The 18723-nt window shown below is 40.2% G+C and overlaps 2 protein-coding genes across 2 annotated transcripts; both read left to right on the top strand.

Moving 5' to 3' along the window:
• Positions 1 to 2675: 2675 nt before the first annotated feature.
• Positions 2676 to 3497, top strand: foxl2l (forkhead box L2-like; the record flags this gene model as incomplete). The annotated part of the gene is made up of 1 exon (XM_083975849.1): positions 2676 to 3497. One exon carries the CDS (start codon positions 2676 to 2678, stop codon positions 3495 to 3497), a length of 822 nt encoding a protein of 273 aa, XP_083831975.1.
• A 2284-nt stretch (positions 3498 to 5781) lies between these two features.
• tmem201 (transmembrane protein 201) lies at positions 5782 to 18188 on the top strand. The gene is made up of 11 exons (XM_083974962.1): positions 5782 to 6000; positions 7124 to 7244; positions 7354 to 7548; positions 7849 to 8028; positions 8630 to 8994; positions 9095 to 9295; positions 14326 to 14546; positions 15472 to 15543; positions 15653 to 15940; positions 16141 to 16272; positions 16946 to 18188. The coding sequence occupies exons 1-11, from the start codon at positions 5891 to 5893 to the stop codon at positions 17041 to 17043; spliced, it is 1983 nt and encodes a 660-aa protein (XP_083831088.1). The 5' UTR covers positions 5782 to 5890; the 3' UTR covers positions 17044 to 18188.
• The last annotated feature ends 535 nt before the right edge of the window (positions 18189 to 18723 follow it).

The following is an 18723-nucleotide window of genomic DNA, read 5'->3' as shown; positions in this document are numbered from 1 at the left end:
TGACATGTTACAATCCAAAAACTTCATTATGTAAATACATGACTGAATCCAGTTCAGTTTATTTAGTTACCTGGTATTGTGAATGCCACGTCATATTGTCATGGTTTGCAGGGACAACTGAATACTGCAGTTGGTGTACCATGTAGTAACACCTGTGCTTCAATGAGTTGAAATGTCTGTTGTGAAAAAGATAATTGCACAGCAACTAATATGTAACATGAGCCAAAAGTAAACAAAGTCTGTCAAGTAACTGAAATGCAATTTGTTGTGTTGACACAGAATCGATTTGTAGCGTACCAAACAATGTAATTTTTAGGTAATGAAGACAGCAATAAATCAAGTGATTGTAATTTTTTTTGAAGCTATGTAACAGTTTTAAAGCCTGTGCTTGCAGCTGCCATCACTCACTCATCCTGTTGCCTCAACAAGCTCGGACCATTTGCAGCCTCCCTCGTAGTTCACACGCACCCTTCAAACTTTCCACCTATGTCAGCATGCAGGAAGAAGAGAAGTAAAGGTGTTGAGTCACCTGATCTGTTAAGAAAGAGTTGGTGTTCTGGACTAGTGCAGCTCTGTAGCCACCATCTGTGCATAAAAGGTATTCATGGTATGACTACAGGGAAGTTCCTTGTAGCGAGTTGAAAGGTTGTTGTTGTTGTTTTTTCCTGGCAGGAGTCTGTGCAGGTGGGCGTTTTCTGAAGAAAGTAGCATTACCAACATGGAAAAATACTCCATCATGGCAGGAATACTTAAAATTATATTTAGTTCACACAGAGGTATTGGTGTGTCAGCAGGCAACTAATACATATTATACACAAAAGCATTCATTATCATTTCATTACTGCATTAAAATTACAATGATAGTGCTGGTTAAGGTGGTGGTGGTGTTAGCTGCACAACATTTTGAAACTCATCATAGGCTACTATTTGTTTTCCAAGTCAAGTTAGAGAGAATGTAAAGTGTTGACTTATGAGGTGTATGGGGAAGGAAATGAAACTTCAAATATAGAGCAACAAAGCGTGTTATCTTTCACAAAATAAATGTTTTACTATATGCATTCCAAATTATCTGGATAAAACATAACAGTGATAACAATCTGCCTTTAATTGTGTGATAATAAAGATAAAGTAATACATCCTCCATACATTGTCACACATCTCTGCATCAATCCTCTCAACTTTCCAGTGGTAATAAACGCAAGATAATCATGGTCAGATTAATAGGAAAAATACATTTTATGTTGGGCCGTTTGAGGGAATATGAGAGCAGCAATCTTCATTTAATCCTCCGCTGTCTAACCCCAGCATTCATGCACTTTGGTTCTGGCAGTTTTGCTGCATTCTTCTTTAGTCTCAGATAGCTTGTACTACACAGATTGTGTAGCCTGGCGCCTTGTTCTGCTCATATGACACCAGGAGGTAAATCCAGCTTCCTTGTTGTCATTTCTTTTAGTTATTTAAAAACTGGGAAATCAGAGAGGGGCATTTGCTAGAGCAGATGAGACATATCACCCTTCTATCAGGAGCCATTCAATCCCAGAACACAGTTTGCTCCAGAGTCAGGTAAATGAGCCTGCATAATCATTTGTGTGCCTGGATATTAGGTACAGTAAATTCCATGTCAGTGGAGACCATGGGATTATTGACTTTAAATGTTTCCGACGGCGTGAGTGGTACTCTTCACAAAAAGGTAGTTGATGGAAGAGACAGAGTCACGGTTATAAAACTTTATTCACAAAAAAAATTGTTACGTATGAATAACTACCTGCGCTTATGTATTGTTTTAAAAAGTTAAGTGTAACTAAGATACCCATGGGTTAAATAACAGTCAATATAAAATTCCCTCTAGTTGTTGCCAAAGATGTATTTGCTTTGGTTGCACACTTACTGAGATCTGTGTTCCCCTATCAGTTCAGGGGAGACAGACTGTCTGCTGAGAGGAGGTGATCATTATCTGCCATCCTCAGCAGACAGACAGGCCTGCTGTTCATGCCCTACTGTACGTGGGAGGTATGCCGGGCTGTGATACATGCAAGTGCAGGAAATACCCAACTATCATGTGACTCTGAGTTGATATAGTTTATGAAGCTGTGGAAAAAACAACAACACAAAGTGCAATTTAGGTTACAAATTACGGTATGTGTGTGCGTGCTGCGCACATTCATGTTTTTTACAGGGTTAGAGGTTTGTTCATCTCAGTATTTTTGATTGAAGGGTTTTGTTTTCTCTATTGAGACCAGAGCTTCAAAATTCTTAGAATAAATTGTTACAGTAAACACCTTAAAAATCAATGCAAGGGCATAAAAAGAGAGTAGCTGTTCACATATTGGGTGCATGTGTCCATGTTGCAAATGATGAAATGATTTTTTTTTTTTTTTAACTGTGCACTTCGGCTACATTAAACAGCATGCCGGTATATTTAAAGACAGATACTCTTTCATGTTGTCGCCCCAAAGTATACATTTTTTGATTATTTTGAAAACACTGTGGTTTGACCCTTGTTTCAACCTGTGCAGCTGCACAGTAGCGCAGGCATAAACTGTGAGAAACTCGGCATGATGAAAGAAGGCGATAACAGCTACCTGTGGGTGGAGTGTGTGCACCTGCGGACACAATCATAACGATTGCAGCTTTTTTGGCCACAACTGGACGCACACTGGAGCGGTACCCGAGCCATGGATGCTGAGGAGAAATCCCCCGCCGACCAGGGAGCGCATCTGCTGGACATCAGCTCCAGTCTACCCCCCGCTGAGCCGCCCAAAGGTGTGGAGGAGCCCGACCAGTCGGAGAAGCCGCCGTATTCATACGTTGCTCTGATCGCCATGGCCATTAAAGACAGCCAGGACAAAAGACAGACTTTAAGTGGAATTTACGACTTTATCGTCACCAAGTTCCCCTACTATGAGAGGAACAAGAAAGGATGGCAAAACAGCATCAGGCACAATTTGTCTCTCAACGAGTGCTTCGTCAAGGTACGCAGGGAGAGCGGAGGGGACAGGAAAGGTAACTACTGGATGCTGGACCCCGCTTTTGAGGATATGTTCGAGAGGGGGAACTACCGACGGCGGAGGAGGGTGAGGAGACCCTACAGACCGCCGAGCGTGCCTTACCTGCCCGGGAATCCGGCGGAGTATCCCGAACCGCTTTACCTGCAGCCCTACATGAGCGGTTCGTGGGGTCTGTACCAGCCTCAGTCCAGCTCGTCCCAGCCGACCGGATACCCAGCACCCCCGGTCCACACCGGTCCTCACACCCGCAGCTTGTCCCCGACCGGACCGTTTAACTCCTACTGCCCTCCCGCCCACTTCCACCACCCTGCCTACGGCGCGTACCACCGCCACCTGCCCGTGCTGGTCCCCCACAACGGATGTCCCTACGGCGGGATGACCCAGCCGATGAGCCCCGACGGAGGCACCGTTTCTGTGGCGTGCAACCAGCAGTTCCCCTCATATGCCAGGGAGACGGAGGCGCAGGTTGTTTATTCATTTGACCAGTAGAGGTTCGGGTTATTCAGTCGGTTCACAGACACAATGTTCACCCGTTTCACCATTTCAATTCGGCTGTTTGTCAGGTTAAGGTCGCCTATATGCTTCGTTGTTTGGTAGATTGACGAAGTGTAAATTTATTGACTTTATGAAACTTTAACATTTTCAGTTGGCGTTTACGCTTAACGGAATCAAGTGTGAAGTGCAAGAGCACAGCTGATGCAAATCTGATGCTCACTTTGTCTTATTTTGTGACTAAATTAGGCCTGTAGGCTACCAAGCAACATTTTATAATTTTTTTTATTATCATTTTGAATATTGGCATCTACATGCGTGACTATGTTAATTTATTTATTTTTTTCTGCTGTTATCAATTATCAGAGCTGCTATGCAACAGTTGGTTACCCTGAAGCACTGATCAGATTTCTTGTTTGAAGAATGTTTACTTGATGTAAAACACTGCGTGGTGTTTGTTAAAATAAAATGTTATTTTTGCATTTTATTGTCTCATTGATTTACTTTTTGTGACTAGTAGTAGGCCTAATATAGCCTAGCCTAAGCCTTACAATATTGCCATAATATAGGCTAATTGTAATATTTGAAGGAAGGTAATGAAGGACAGTAGCCTATATGTGCAGTGATGAAATGTAAAGTGAAAATAACTGATCTTAAGTAGCCAACAAAGTGAGGGAGGCCTAGGCCAAGTTCTATTTTATCCTACTGTTACTCCACCATATGGTATAGCTACATAGGTGATGTAGTGGCCTACAGTTATACTTATCACATGCACATTTATTGTTCATTTGATGTAGGCTACTTTGCATTTTCATATTCATAATGTAGGCTACCTAATTAACCAAATAGCCTAAGTAAACAACCAAAATGAGTAGACCTATGGTCAATATCACAAAAAATATTAGGATCCTGTCAGTGTGATGTGGGCAAATTTTAGTCAGTTTGCCTTGGCCAAACCAGAAGAAGAATGAAGACAATTAATTAGAAAAACTGATGATAGTGTCAGTGTGATCTACAGCCTGCTACCCTCATATCCTACCATGTTCTTTTGGGATAGGCCTATGTAGCCTATTTGTTTTTATTTGTAGTCTGTTTTATTAATTTTTTTAATGACAAATCCATTTGGGAATGTGTGATACCACTGTTACATAAATCTCATCATCAGAGATTAACTGCCTCTTCAGAGATATAGCTTATTATTTTTTCAGATGCTCTGTGCTGAACCAGTTTTTATTTAGGCTATTTATTTGATGAAGCCTGGCCTGCGGCCTGCACAAGATCCATGACCATAAGCTTCATTGATAAAAACAAATTAGGCTAATTGTAAGGCTATAAAATGGGAAATTTTGTTTGATTTTACATTTTAGTTTTGGGTCAGCATATAGCCTAATAAAAAAAAGAAGAAGCTATAGTTACAGCCTAATTAAACTACTGATGGATTAGATATTTTAAATGATTTCTTGTAGCACTAACCGATGGTTTACATATTTTTCTTGACAGCATATAAGGACTGAATAATGCAAGCTTGCAAAAGCAGCCATTAAATCACATCAAAATAGTCTTGATAGTGCAGTAGCTATCAGATTTTTGGTGCGTTCACGTAATACTGTGTGGAGAAGGAAAATCTGAATACACCAGCTGTTCTCATTCAGAGTCGACAAAAATGACAGATGATGTTCGATATCATCCACTTGTTGCGAAGACCCAAATGTACGTGAACATTTTTTTTTTTTTGCGAGAACGGCTGCAAAAGTTAGTTAGGCCTAGCCTACATAAAAACAAATTCCAATAGTAGCCTAGCTACAAATAGGCTAGTGTATAGGCTAATTCAGCTTGCGCTAACCCATTCACTGTAGGGTTTAACTTTTGAAACGGTACACAGCCTATCTAATTTAAACTGTTAGTGCTAACTTTGTAGCACGTCTTTGAATAATGCCTGAACACTTACCAAGTTGGTACAATAATAATAGTTTTCTCCCCATTTTTTCGATGACACCTGAACGTAGCAGACACCCGGCGAGGGAAAGTAGGACAGCGCTCACGGCCACATCCCAACACTGTCATCATTCCTCTGTGCAACACTGCTCACCGCTTGGAGGTAACTAAATTAGATTGATCGCATTTTTATTAGATACTTACTTCCCAGAAAATACGTATTTCGCGTAAATAAATGTAATCGTGGGTGGTTTCAATGAATGATAAGGCGGAGTGTAATTTAATAAATATATCCGGACGTGTCCCGGCGTTGACGCTCGTTCCGTTTCCGTTACAGGGGCATGTACAAAGGGGATCGTTTGCCGCGTGCGCTCCGGCGCCGTGTTTTCCCAAATCTTTGAAACACTAAAATTTGTATGTTTTCTTAGCTTGTTTACTCCAAATTTCGGTCGGAAATGGAGGCCTTTAACCAGCTCCTACTGGACTACCCTGAACTGATGTATGGAGGAGTCGGAGTGACGGCGTTTGTTGCAAGTGGGGCGCTGATTTACAAAATTGCCACCAGGTTAGTTAAACTTCAAGATCTTCCACCGCTGCGTTTGTTTTTAGTTCGCGTTGACGTCGGAATAAGTCTTGCTCAAAATGTGCATTTAGTCTTTAAAATGTCTGATGTATAAGATGCAGTGAGACAGCGGATCGTGTGTACATGCATCTCCGTTTTCCCGAAAGAGGTTTGTTTATCTATGCTAGCCCATGTGCTAACTTTGCTAGCAGTGGTGCTAACAAACCTAACCGGAGTTTCTGACATTAACATTAAGACTAGGAAATTACCGGAGAAACTAGATGGTATGCATCCATAACTTGCCTTGACTATTGTAGAAAGAACTGTACGCAGGACAGGCGGTGATTTCTATATGAGTGGAGCTTTACTGTCAATCCTCTCGCTACACTGGAGCCTCTGTTGAGTGTTTCCATGTCGTGCAGAGAGTGTGTGTCTGTGTGTCTTTCAGTGTTTATGGCAGTATAAATTGTATAGTGTTGCTTGGTTGAGTCTTTTGTTTTGAACCGTAAATAACATAGACAAGGTGGTTGTTGTGTGCGTCTGTCAATGTGTGGCTTTTTTCCCCCTGCGAATTTCTCATATCCACCTTTCCGGGACTCTTATTTTGAAGGTGAATATATAGTAGTAACATTAGAGATCGTGCTTATTGTGAATGTGTATGTGTATTGTTGTGTCTGGCAATGGAGCTGGCTGTAATAGAGAGAGTCCCCTAAAAGACTGATCAATCAAAACAGTCACAATCATCGAATCAATCATCATCATCACACACAATCAAGTGCAAATACATTGGTTATTTGGTTATTATTGGAATGAGCTTTGATCATGTCAGGCCAGAAATGGCATCAGTTTGATGTGTATATGTCTCCATTCATTGTAAGCACACAACTACTGAGTGCATTGTCATTCAACATTGAGCACGTTCAACTTGATTGTTTTCACAATGCATCAAACGAAATGGCATGATTTTAGCCTGTACTCTTAATTTACACATAGTAGCAGGCAGCAAGGCATTTAAAGCAGTAATGTTGTTCTTAGATTCTCCTATGGGATCCATCCGACCGACACCATGAAAGTTTGTCATGTCTGTCATGTTGCATTGTGTAAGAACTCCACCTGTTTTTTCCAGAAAAAAGCCGGCCCATGCAAATGTCAACTGCTGGTTCTGTAATGAGAATACAGTGGTGCCTTATGGGAACAGGAACTGCTGGGACTGTCCACACTGTGACCAATACAATGGTTTCCAGGAGGTGAGTTGTAAAAGTGTGACACCTGTTAATATATATTTTTTGTCCTCTCCAAGGAATTTCTAATGTTCCTGTTAATATCCCTTTATTCTGTTTATTTGTCTGTTTTCAGGATGGAGATTACAACAAAAGCATCCCAGCGCAGCATAAGGCGCATCTCAACCATGGGGTATCTGGAAACCCTCCGTCATCGGAGACGCCTAAGACACAGCAGTGGGTCAACTGTCAGATGTTGCTGTGCAGGAAGTGCAATAAAAACCAGACTACAAAGATCAAGAAGTTGGCTTCATTTATGCCCAGGGACGATGTATGTATATTTTGTTTTAGGGTTGTGGTGATTGCTAGTTGTTTATACATTTGAAAATTTCAAGTTGACACTTGACTTGTTTCCTATGAATGAAGTTACTTATTTTCAGTATTGAATTAGTATTACATCTAATTTGTCCTGCCACATTTTTAGGTGTATAAGTGCTTGTACTGCTTGTGTGTTGCTGCTGTGCTCAGTTTATAGAGAGAGATACAGAGAGATGCTCAGTCTTTGGTCTCTCACTCATGGGAAACATAACAGCCCCCTTCAACCCGTAGTCACTGTTTGTTTCTATTGTAGGAACACTATGATGAGGAAATTGAAGCCTACAAGTACCATCTGGAGCAAACCTATAAGTTGTGCAAGCCTTGTCAGACAGCAGTGGATTACTACATCAAATATCAAAACCGCCAGCTACGTACAGTGCTCTTCAGCCATCAACTTCGCCGGACCCAAGACTCGGTCAAGGGCTTTGTAAAGGTGAGTGCACCCTAAATCCAAAACCAAATCCGCTGCAGTGGGGCCAGCTCTGTAATTGTAAATGTCACTGACTGTCTTAATCCCACCATTTGTTAGCCTAACACCACATGACTGAGCTGGTGCTTCCTGTGCCCCCCTCAAAATAAATTGATGTACACATGGGAACTCCAAACAATGTTTAATTTACAGTTAAGAAAGAATGTCATGAGTGTGAGATGTTGAATTATGCAAATGTATTAAGATGGAAAACATTCTTCCTGCTATTGTAGTTTTGGCAGTAAATGTTGACAAATGAATTTCCTAAATGAATGAAGGAATTGATTTAAATTCAATATTCTGAATGAAGGTGTGTATGGATATCATACGTGACTTTTTACCTCACAACAGCAGTCATACAGTGCTGAATACTCACTTTTTGGACACTTCAAACCATTAGTATTTTTAGTAGTAGTTTTCATCAAATTTGCTTTCTCACCTATGGTGTACATTTTGAATCCATGCATCCTTTCATCCATCCATTGTGTTGTCTTGTAGTTTAGGGATTTCCATTTGTTGCGAAACTCTGAGGATTAACAATGAAAACATGTTCTCTCCCTTACAGAGCTCCTATTCTCTGTTCGCTCCCATCTGGGTCACACTGTTACGTGCACTTGCCTTCCTGCTCTGTGCTTTCCTGGTTGTTACATCTTTCTGCAAATGGCCAGACCAGACTCTTTCACCTAGTGGCCCACAGATATTAAGTGGTGGTGTCACTCCTCCTAAACCCTTAAATGAATCCACTCAGAAAAATGAGGGAAATGGAGGAAACGGAGATCCTGTCTGGCAGGCTCTGTTGGAGCTGATCCCAAACCAGACCATAGTTAATGCTAAGCTGGTGTGGCAACACGGAAAGGACAACCAGTTGGCTGTAGTCTCAGTCGGCCTGATGACTTGCCTCACTGCCGTCTTCTTAGCAGGACCTGCAAGGTAAGCTGACGGCACCTCTTTATTTGCTTCTGTACACGTAATCACAGGCAAGTTTGTCATCACAACAACTATGCACATTGATGTGTATCTGCATTTTTAGGCTGAGGAGAATTGATGCTGTGGCCTCTGTCTTGTGGTTCCTCGTCCTGTGCCTGTACCTGGCTGAGAGCTACTTGGCCGCTGCCTCGGGGTGGATGGACACGGCGAAGCATGGCAGCATCTCTCTCTGTTGCCTCGTCAGCTTTGCTGCTGCTGTGACAAGTCACAAACCAATGGGTCTACGAAGAGGCAAATATCGAAGGTTAGAATCTGAGCAGTAATGCTGAATTTGTGATTGCATCACAGTATTTTGTGATGTTTCCTTTCTCCACAAGAGATCTGTTTTCATTAGAACCAGATTAGGATACATTATTCTTAGTGTTTTTAATATCCCTTTATTTTATTTCATTTTAATAGAGTAGAGAGCATGCTGTTTTTTTTCTCACAGTTCTCTTCTTACCTATCATCTCCTCTCTTTGTGTGAACGACTATGAGGTTATCATGTGAATGACAAAGTTACAGCATAGGATTGTGTGTGTGGCTCATGATAGGAACAATAGAGTGAAAGTGCTACTTCCTTAATTTCATTAAAACCTCATTAGGTACATATGCACTTGGTGAGGCAACTAAAGTTGCCCCATCTGTATAAAATCTTGGAATTGCCTCAATACTCAAAGTACACTCCACAGCATGTTTTTTTTTAATGCATTTTGAATCTCCCTACTTATTAACCATCTGGTAGAGCCATGTGTAGAGATCATTAACTATGCTAATACCCACACTAATATGTTTTTCGTTCAAAACAAAAATGCTGTCCGTCCAGATTAGTGTTCCTCTCCGCCCATTTTAATTTTGGAAATGAAAATCTCATGACCATTGACATGGTATTGCCAGACACATAACGTTGTGAATACAAAGAGGATAGTTTCCTCAGCTTGAAAAGTTACAGAAAACTTGTTTCAAAATATCTCAGTTTTTAGAGTTTTCAAACTAAACATCAAAAGTCAACACTTTAGTCGCTCAAACTCATATTCAGGTGTAAACATAGTAAAAGTAATGCATGTTTAATTCAAATGCATTGGTGTGGTTGTACTGAAGCCTACAGCTCACTACAACATGGAACCGTAATTGAGAGATGGTTTTTGAGAAATCGTGCCCCTCCCCTGTAACATCTGAAGAGGGAATGATCTTCGATATTTCTGTGTTCATCATGAGTCCTTTGAAGCTGCAATTCATTCATGCTGATGTCTCTGCAAGGAATTTTTGTAGATGTACAACATCACTGCTGATGCAACCCAAAGCAGAGCTGGGACATTTTTCCATACGTGGTATTTGGCTGCTTTGCTTGTGATGAAGCAACTTTCGTTGTAACTCACTATTTTTTTGTAACAAAGTGTTAAAGGGACAACGAGGAGTTTTGGAAAGCAAAGTGTTTTCACACTACATTTACCATGAGCCTCCGCATGCACGGTGAAATTCTTGGACCGGCGCACGACGGACGTCTTGCCAAGAATGTTTTCATTCATCAAGAATGAAAGTCAGAGGTTCGAAGACGATCAGATACTGTCGTAGTTCCGACCATAAACGGCGATTCGGCAGCGTTATTCCCATGACCCGCCGGGCAGCGTCCGCAAAACCGAAAGTAAGGAAACGCTGGTCGGCTTGCCCAGTTATTATCACTAATAATAACAAAATAACGATAGAGACAAAACGATATATTTATCGAAAATGGAGCCATTAACAAGTGTGGGTAGCGTAGATTCATCCACATTAATGTGAGACTTTTTTATAACCAAATACAAACTCCTCGTTGTCCCTTTAAAACCATGGGAGTGCAAGGACTGGTAAATGGGCTTGTGGTGTTTTTAGCCAATCGACAGATGGGTCAATTTTCTATGCATCTGTGTGAGAGAGAGAGAGAGAGAGAGAGAGAGAGAGAGAGAGAGAGAGGGTCAGTGGGAGGGGTTGAGTGAATTAGTGCACTTTGCGTGGCTCTTAGATGTTTTATCCATTTCAAAAAGTAAAATATGTTACGTTCATAAATCGGACTCAAAAAGCTGTGTCAGAGGACCTCCTTCAACGCAGTCATTTGTGTTCAAACTTTCAAAGAAATGGCAGACCACCTCCGAATGTGGTCTGAGAAATCAGATCTTGAATGCGTCCTTGGTGCTTCACACCTGTATTTAGAGATGTGTATTTGTGATAGTATCACATGTGATGGGCGTTATTACCAGGTCCGAACAGAGCATCGGCTCCCTGGGAAGAAATTGATCACTAGTTCATCGATGTTTTTCAGAATATTCCGTTCATAGCTGTGTTCTCTGGCTCTGTTTTTTTTTGTCAATTTATTTATATAGCCCAAAATGGCTAACTTACCTCAAGACTTTACGATGTGAACACATGCAACACCCTTGGTCCTTAGAGACACTTAAATCAGCCATTAAGTTTGTTGCTAGGCCCAAAGCTTAAAATAGTGCCTCTCGATCACTACCTGCTTTGGTAAAGGTTTTCTTGGGGATAGGTGTCGGAGTAGTAGTTTTGGGCAGACTCGTCATCAGTGCTTGAATGCAAATATTATCAAGCGCTCAACTCTTGTCTCGTGATCGAGATCGACTGGAGCTGTCATGAACTATAAGTAACCAAGATATGAACAGTTTCAAGTCTCCAAATAAAATGTTGAAACAGTCATATTTTTCATATTCTATTTGAATAAAAAATTGTAACAGTGAAACAACTGTATTACCACATGAAGTCAAAACTACTGCTTTTCTTGATTACTTATTGCTTCAACTGAACACTAACACTGGTCCTTCCTTTTCCGATATCCTAACATGTTAATGTGTTTAAAATGCAGATGGATTGAACTGGCTGTGTTATATACATTAACATTTCACCTCGTCAGCTTTTGCAATTAACTCCTTTTTCTCTTTACCTGTTGGAATGTATTAAGTGAAGGGGCCTATTTATTTGATAGTAACGTCAATCAGTATTGCAAACTGATAGCTGTAAAGGCTTCATAAGGTTTGTATTTGGTGGACAGGGTAGTTTAACTTGCATGTTGTGTTGTCTTTTTGATGGATTTCTATCCTCAAACCAGCGCCTTTGGTGCAGTGATATTAAAGCTTTAAATTGAGAATTCAAAAAAAGATTGCTGCCAAATCTTAGACACTACAGAGGTTGTTGTAGGTTTTGAGGAAAGTACTGACTCCATATTGTTACCACTCATACAGTGTAATTGTCAAGGTTTGACACTAGATTTTTTTTTCTTTAGTATATTTTTTTGGGCTTTTTTGCCTTTTAATGGACAGGACAGTTGATAGAGAGACAGGAAATGGGAGGCAGAGAGGGGGGGGGGGGAATGACATGCAGGACAGGGCCACTCGATGCGGGATTCGAACCGTGGCCACCTGCAGTGAGGGCTATAGCCTCAACACATGGGGCGGGTGCTCTACCAACTGAGCAAAACACCGCCCATTGCCACTAGATTTGACTTGAATGCAAAGATTGCAATGCGTCATGTTCTCTATAATTAGCACTGATCAGTGATGACCTAGAGTTTCTTCCTTCTGCATCTCAGACTTTTGACAAAGATAGTCCTTAAAATGAAGACGTGCATATTCAAACTGATGTAGGCAAGAGAGCCAAGCATGTTTTGATATAGCATGGTGGAGAAAAGTTGTCACGTTTTTATTTTGACGGACACACATTGACAAAGGAAGGGCTTTCAATAGTAGTTTAATATAATAATCTTTTTTTGTTTGAATTTGTAAAATACAACATAAAATGTATTACCTTTGCTAATGTTTAACATACTGTATGTTTACTATAAATTTATAGTGTGCATGCTTGTTATGCTACGATATATTCATGATGTATGGTCAGAATATATAGCTATTTCTGTTCATCTTCATTTGTTCGCAGCATTTAGCTGTTGCAGCCCTACACTCTGCCTTGTATGTTAGTCACAGGTGTAAGTTGCCATATGCACCTCCCAACATTAGACCATTGCCATGGTGTTTTAACAGTGATAGCTATAGAACTACCTTTTTACTAATGAAACCGTGAATGTCTGTGTTTTTACTGCACTGTGTTAGTCTAGGGATCCAGTATGTAGCTGAAACGTGTTATGTTGTACCCAACTGTTTTAGGGTGTGTGTTGCAGAAACACTAAAAGACTCAACACTTAAAAAAGGTTACTGTGCCAAATGTTGGTACTTTTTAAAAAATAATAAAAAGCCAATCATTTTCAATTCCAGTCTACAGGACAAATAAGCTAATGAAAGATCTCAATCTGATCAGATCATTGTATTTATACATGATGTAGCTGTAGCAGCCTCTGAAATGGCGCTCCACCAGTGCTAAAATGCTTCCTGCAACACACCCAAAGAAATCTCCTCTTATGGGTTTGAAACTGCAGAAGTTGAGTATCTTGCCTTTTTAATGTTATTGAACGCATTGCAGGATTGATAACTGTACATGGAATGCAATAAACAACTCGTGAAAGGATGTGACTGCTGTTTGTTTTTCGTCAACACAAATACTCCGTCTTGTCCACTTATGTTTTGTCTGGTTTGAAGTTATAGCTTTATTACACAGCACAGGGGTTTAAGGGAAATGCCAGCCTAAGAATGATTATTAAGCTTTCATGCTAGCAACAGGACCTGAGGCATAACGTTTTCAGGTTGTACATCCGTCTATCCATAGGTCCCATTCACGTGAATGCAACATTTCAACAACGCCTCGAGGGAATTTCTTTGAATTTGGCACAATCCCTCATTTGGAGTGGAGGATAAAGTGATTAGTGTTTGGCTATAATTTACTAATTCATACAGTAATTGTGACACAATCTGAGAGAGAAATGTCTAATGAATAAAAGCTTAGTTGCCACTGACAAGAAATAACTTAGACACATTACATGTTTGGGCACGGACTGTGTTGTGAAACTGAGTATGTTGAGCTGTATTGCTGGACAGCATTTCTCCTGTCGCTTTTGTGCTCCAGGCTCTTTCAGCTGTTGTGTGTTCAACAGCTGCAGCAAAGTTTTAGTGGCAGCTTTAGCTTAGACTGTTGCCATCAAAAAAGTGCTCTTAGTAAATTGATAGAGTTCTGTGGTACAAAGTTTACACAGTGACTTAGATGCGTAATGAATAAATAGATCAAAATATAAATGTGAAGCATGTTGTGTATTGGCATGGAAACCTAAAGCGCATTTGAGGCATGTTTCTGACAGTTTTGTTGTCACGTGATTTTTGAATTCTGTTAGTAGACCATTGCATTGCTCTTGTGTTGCAGATACGTTGCAGGCAGCACTGCAGTCCCCCCCTTCGGCAGCCGGTCTCGTTTGCTCGCTCCCGATCTGGCAGACACCTTCATCCCCACTCCACCCCCGAACATCTCCAAGCTCATCAGCTATCAACGGAGTCGTAACAAGTGCAACGATTCCCCCTCCTCTCTGTCCACGCGCCTTAGTAGAGCCCTCTCCTTTGGCACCATCCCCTCTTTCAAAAGGACAGGTAATTATTCCTCTCTGTTAGAGTGTGCAAAGACAAAGAAATCATTCAATACTGAAATATTAAAGCTAAGGCTCTCAATTGTGGTGGAAATACAGTGAATGATAATCAGAGGTGGAAATTCTTTCTCAAGTAGCTGGTCTCCACCTTCACCAGGGCTAAATGGGAATACTCAGCCCACTCACTTCTGTCTGCCATTCTTGTTACATTTTCCTCCCATAGCTGCTTAGATAACATAACTGTCATGCATAGAGGTAAGATTTATATTTGATAAAGTCCATCCAGCAGCTTTACTTTCAGTTTCTGCCACTGTTTGTAAATTTGGGAGAGAGAAAAAAAATATATATATATGCTTGAGGGATTTGGCTGCAACCTGGAGAACAAACTTTGTAGTTTAGATGCCGTTTCTAACATGACAGCTGACATCTTTGGCATTTCTGTTGTATAATTTCTACACCTTTTGGTCAGCATACCGACCACATACAACTAATATTTGCCAATTAGTTGGTTAATTTTGTATATTTTATGATGAAATTGCACAGTATGCATGAAACACACAACACATCACAGGTGTCCTGTTACTGGATTGCATTTTTTAAAGCTTCCCTCACAGCTGAAACAATGACATAATTATAAGAACATTTGCTGATTAGCTTTTTGTCAATCGACAGGTGATTGATTGATGGACGTTCTTACATTTCAGTTTCGGCTTCTTAGTTTTGAGAATTTGCTATCACTTGTAAAGTTTGTGACATTAGATAGTAACCATTTTTTGGCACTAGGGGGCAGAAAATCATCGAAATAACTGGATGGATAAACGACTACTATACACACCTTTTATTGGTATTATTGGTTTAGACTAATGTGAGTATCCTGACTAGGTATCAGCTGTGGTAAATGGCATATTGTATATTTCATGTTTTCTCAGATTCTTCAGAATCCGGTTTCCTGTTCAGTGGAAGCAAATCAGCCCCACTATACAAAGACTCCCCACCCTCAGGTATTTTAAAACTCCTGGTAATTTTGTGATTTCCACTTGGACTCTGTATTCAGAACAATTCTCAACCCGTCACGTCTGATCTACATTTTTCACTGCTCTTTTGTTATAGACTACTTTTCACTGAAGTCGGGGAGTCGACCATCGTCGCCAAGCCCCTCTCCGCCCCCTTCGATAGCTGGGTCGTGTGCGTCCAGTTCAGGTTCTGTCAGACACCGTCGCCCGCTCATCAGCCCGGCTCGTCTCAACATCTCCAGCCAGAAACCGCTTTTCTCAGCAGAGCCAGAACCCAAACTCTCACCCCCGCCTGTGTCTCCATTATATTCCACTAGAGGGCTGAGCTCTCCCCTTTACAGTGGCTACTTTCCACCTGATATATCACCCTTCCAAAGCCAAAATGGTAAGTATACCTGAGGTCAAGGTCTGATAAAAGGAACATTTTTGTTGGAGAAAGCCATGCTATTTCCCTGCAGTGAGTGCCATTCACCACCAGATGGCAAAATAATCAAATCCTACTTAAAGTGGCTTTAAAGAGGGAAAAAAGACTGGATAATTACATTATATTGTCATGACTGATGTGATTCCATGTCTTGGTTGCAGATTTGAGCATCAGAGATGGCAGCGTGATTGATAAGGATGAGAGGAGCGACACAGGCAGCTCCTCACGCTCCTCCTCATGCCTGGTTGGCACAACAACACAGGGTTTGGAAAGCACCACTCCTCCTCCAAAAGGTAAGATGTGATTTTAACATTGCAGGAAGATGTAATCTGTATTCACACACAAGAATCACATTCATTTTTGATATCATGTAGTCCCCGTTCTCTTGAAGAAAGTTGTAATCCTCGGCTTGCACAAATGTATGTCCCTGTGGGCTCTGATATCACATAAATTGAATCCATTAGAGAATGTGCTCTAATCAACTGTCAGCAGAAGACCTTCAAAAAGGAAATCGGCTTTCTGTCCCTCCTAAGCTTCTTACTCCTCTGACAGCCAAAGATGGGGTTTGTCCATCATTTGAACATGGAACCAGTTTCTTGTTATCAGTATAATCTATATCAGCGCACAAAAGAAATTATTGCCATCTAAGATGGTCAGTTTTGGGGCTTTAATGGTTTTGAAATTCAACTGGCACTTTAACATACAGGCTTGGATTATGTTATTAATACTGTACTGCGTGTAAGAAATATGTCTTTTTGATGGTTTCAGTGGAAATCTGTAGTTTGCCAGGAGAGAATCTGTGTTTAAAGTGAGGAATGTACATATACCCCCTTTGTGTTGACTCTACATTAATTCTTTGCTTCTATCTGAAGAAAAAAAGGTGATGAATCGTGATGAAACCTTAATGCCACATCAATGCTTAATTATGATGATTTCAATAAAAAGGATTTGTTTTCTTTGTGATAGGTTTTATAAGGCGTCTCACCTCCCCAGGGCTCCTAATAGTGAGCCTGACTGCCAACCTGTTTTTCGCCTGCCTTTGTATGTTTATCTACTGGAGATGAACTGTTGATGGGGTCTGCTGCTGTTTTTTGTGACCTGTACAAAGAGACTCCGCCTCTGGCCCTTGACAACCCTGTCATGTCTGTAGACTTTGAGGTCATTCAGCAATGCCAGAAAACATCTGGCAGTTATTGTTTGTTGGTGCTTAGTAAAAGTAACGATTATGGATTTCAACAGCAATACCTCCCGTTTTGGAAAAAAAATAAAAACGATATGATGAAATCAAATTATCCTTTTGAATTTGTGGTTTATAACTGGTAAATATTTTTGGCTTCTCTGATCAGGTCTTGCTTCTTCCTTTTTGGTTTGTCATCACTCCTGTTTTCTGAACAGGTGCATGTGTTATTGATTTTAAAAAGCTTAATTCTTGCACTGATGCTTAATGGCTCTTTAAAAACCATGCTGTGAAATGTGCAAAAACCTGTGTCCCACTACACTCCATCATTTCATTCTACATGTTTACTAGCCTGGTCACTTGTTACAGTAACTACAGTAAGTTATTTCACCAAACTATTTAATTTATCTTCATCTGTCACTGGTTAACAGTATCCAATTCACAGGCTGGTTTTCAGAGGCGAAACTCTTAAGGACAAGTGCAATTTAAAAAAGAAAATTAGACTTAAAACTCTATAATTAAATATTTTTGCACTTGTTTTTCTGAAATGTTTTTCTAATTGTGTTGTTTGTGTTGTGTTTTGAAGATATATATATATAATCATTTATGTTTGAAATTGTTACAATAGAAATTTGGAACACAGATGTTTCATTTTTCCTTTAGGCAATGTTGAACTTATGATTTACAAAAAGTTGTATTAGGACATCGGTAAGATGTGTGTAAACGGGTTACAGTTGGCTCGGCTCTCATGTAAAACATTATCTGGTTGGCTTTTGGCTGTTTTTTTTTTCATGTAAAGTATTTTGTATTGCTGGATGAACATGCACCTGATTCCATAGCATATTATAATAATTACTGAAACACATGTAAAACTTCTGAGAAAACTAAAACTTGCTACTGAAAGTCTTTTAAATGGGTGCAATTGTCAATAAATTCATTAGATCATTAGACCACCTGATAATGACTAATGGTTATTGAATGCTATTAAAACCTTTTCAACATACTGGATACAAATTGTGCATTTGTACATGATGTGTAACCTATTGTACGTTTATTTCTTCTCTGAAGAAGGCTCATTAATTGAAAGATCATGTACATGTTGAAATGTAAATGTTCTTTCATCCATGCTGAACTTTCCCTAGTTCGGTACAAGATAAAATGTATTTTTCAATTATTTGTATTTAAAGTGTAATTAAAGACTTGTGCGTTTTCCACATTACCATTATGTTGCTTCAAGGTAGAAGTACGTATGTATTCTGTATCACTATTTTCATCAGTGGTTTGATGCTAATGTTTGTCTGCCAAAGCTGTTTGGTCTGTGTGATTGTAAGGAACAACACTGGCTTGTTTCATTGGATCAATGCTTTTGAATAAAGTATTTGTTTTTCTAATTATTTTTGTGTAATGCATCAACTTCTTGTCCAAAATCTGCTACTCCAACATAGGCTACTGTTTGTGTGAAATGGATGGATGCTCTGCAAGCTTTGCTAAGGTCGCCCCCTTCTGGCACTAATGCCACATTGCATGAGTACATCTACTTACTGCTCTGTGTGACTAACTGTACGGA

The sequence above is a fragment of the Trachurus trachurus genome (genome assembly GCF_905171665.1).
Source record: "Trachurus trachurus genome assembly, chromosome: 7".
NCBI classification, from domain to species: Eukaryota; Metazoa; Chordata; class Actinopteri; order Carangiformes; family Carangidae; genus Trachurus; species Trachurus trachurus.
Note: the sequence above shows the minus strand (reverse complement) of the source record. Positions and strands in the feature narration are given on the sequence as shown.

Coding starts and splice junctions, on each gene's coding strand:
- tmem201 (XM_083974962.1), top strand. CDS start 5,891: ATGGAGGCCTTTAACCAGCTCCTACTGGACTACCCTGAACTGATGTAT. Junction 7,245..7,353: donor AATACAATGGTTTCCAGGAG/GTGAGTTGTAAA, acceptor GTCTGTTTTCAG/GATGGAGATTACAACAAAAG. Junction 8,995..9,094: donor TTCTTAGCAGGACCTGCAAG/GTAAGCTGACGG, acceptor CTGCATTTTTAG/GCTGAGGAGAATTGATGCTG.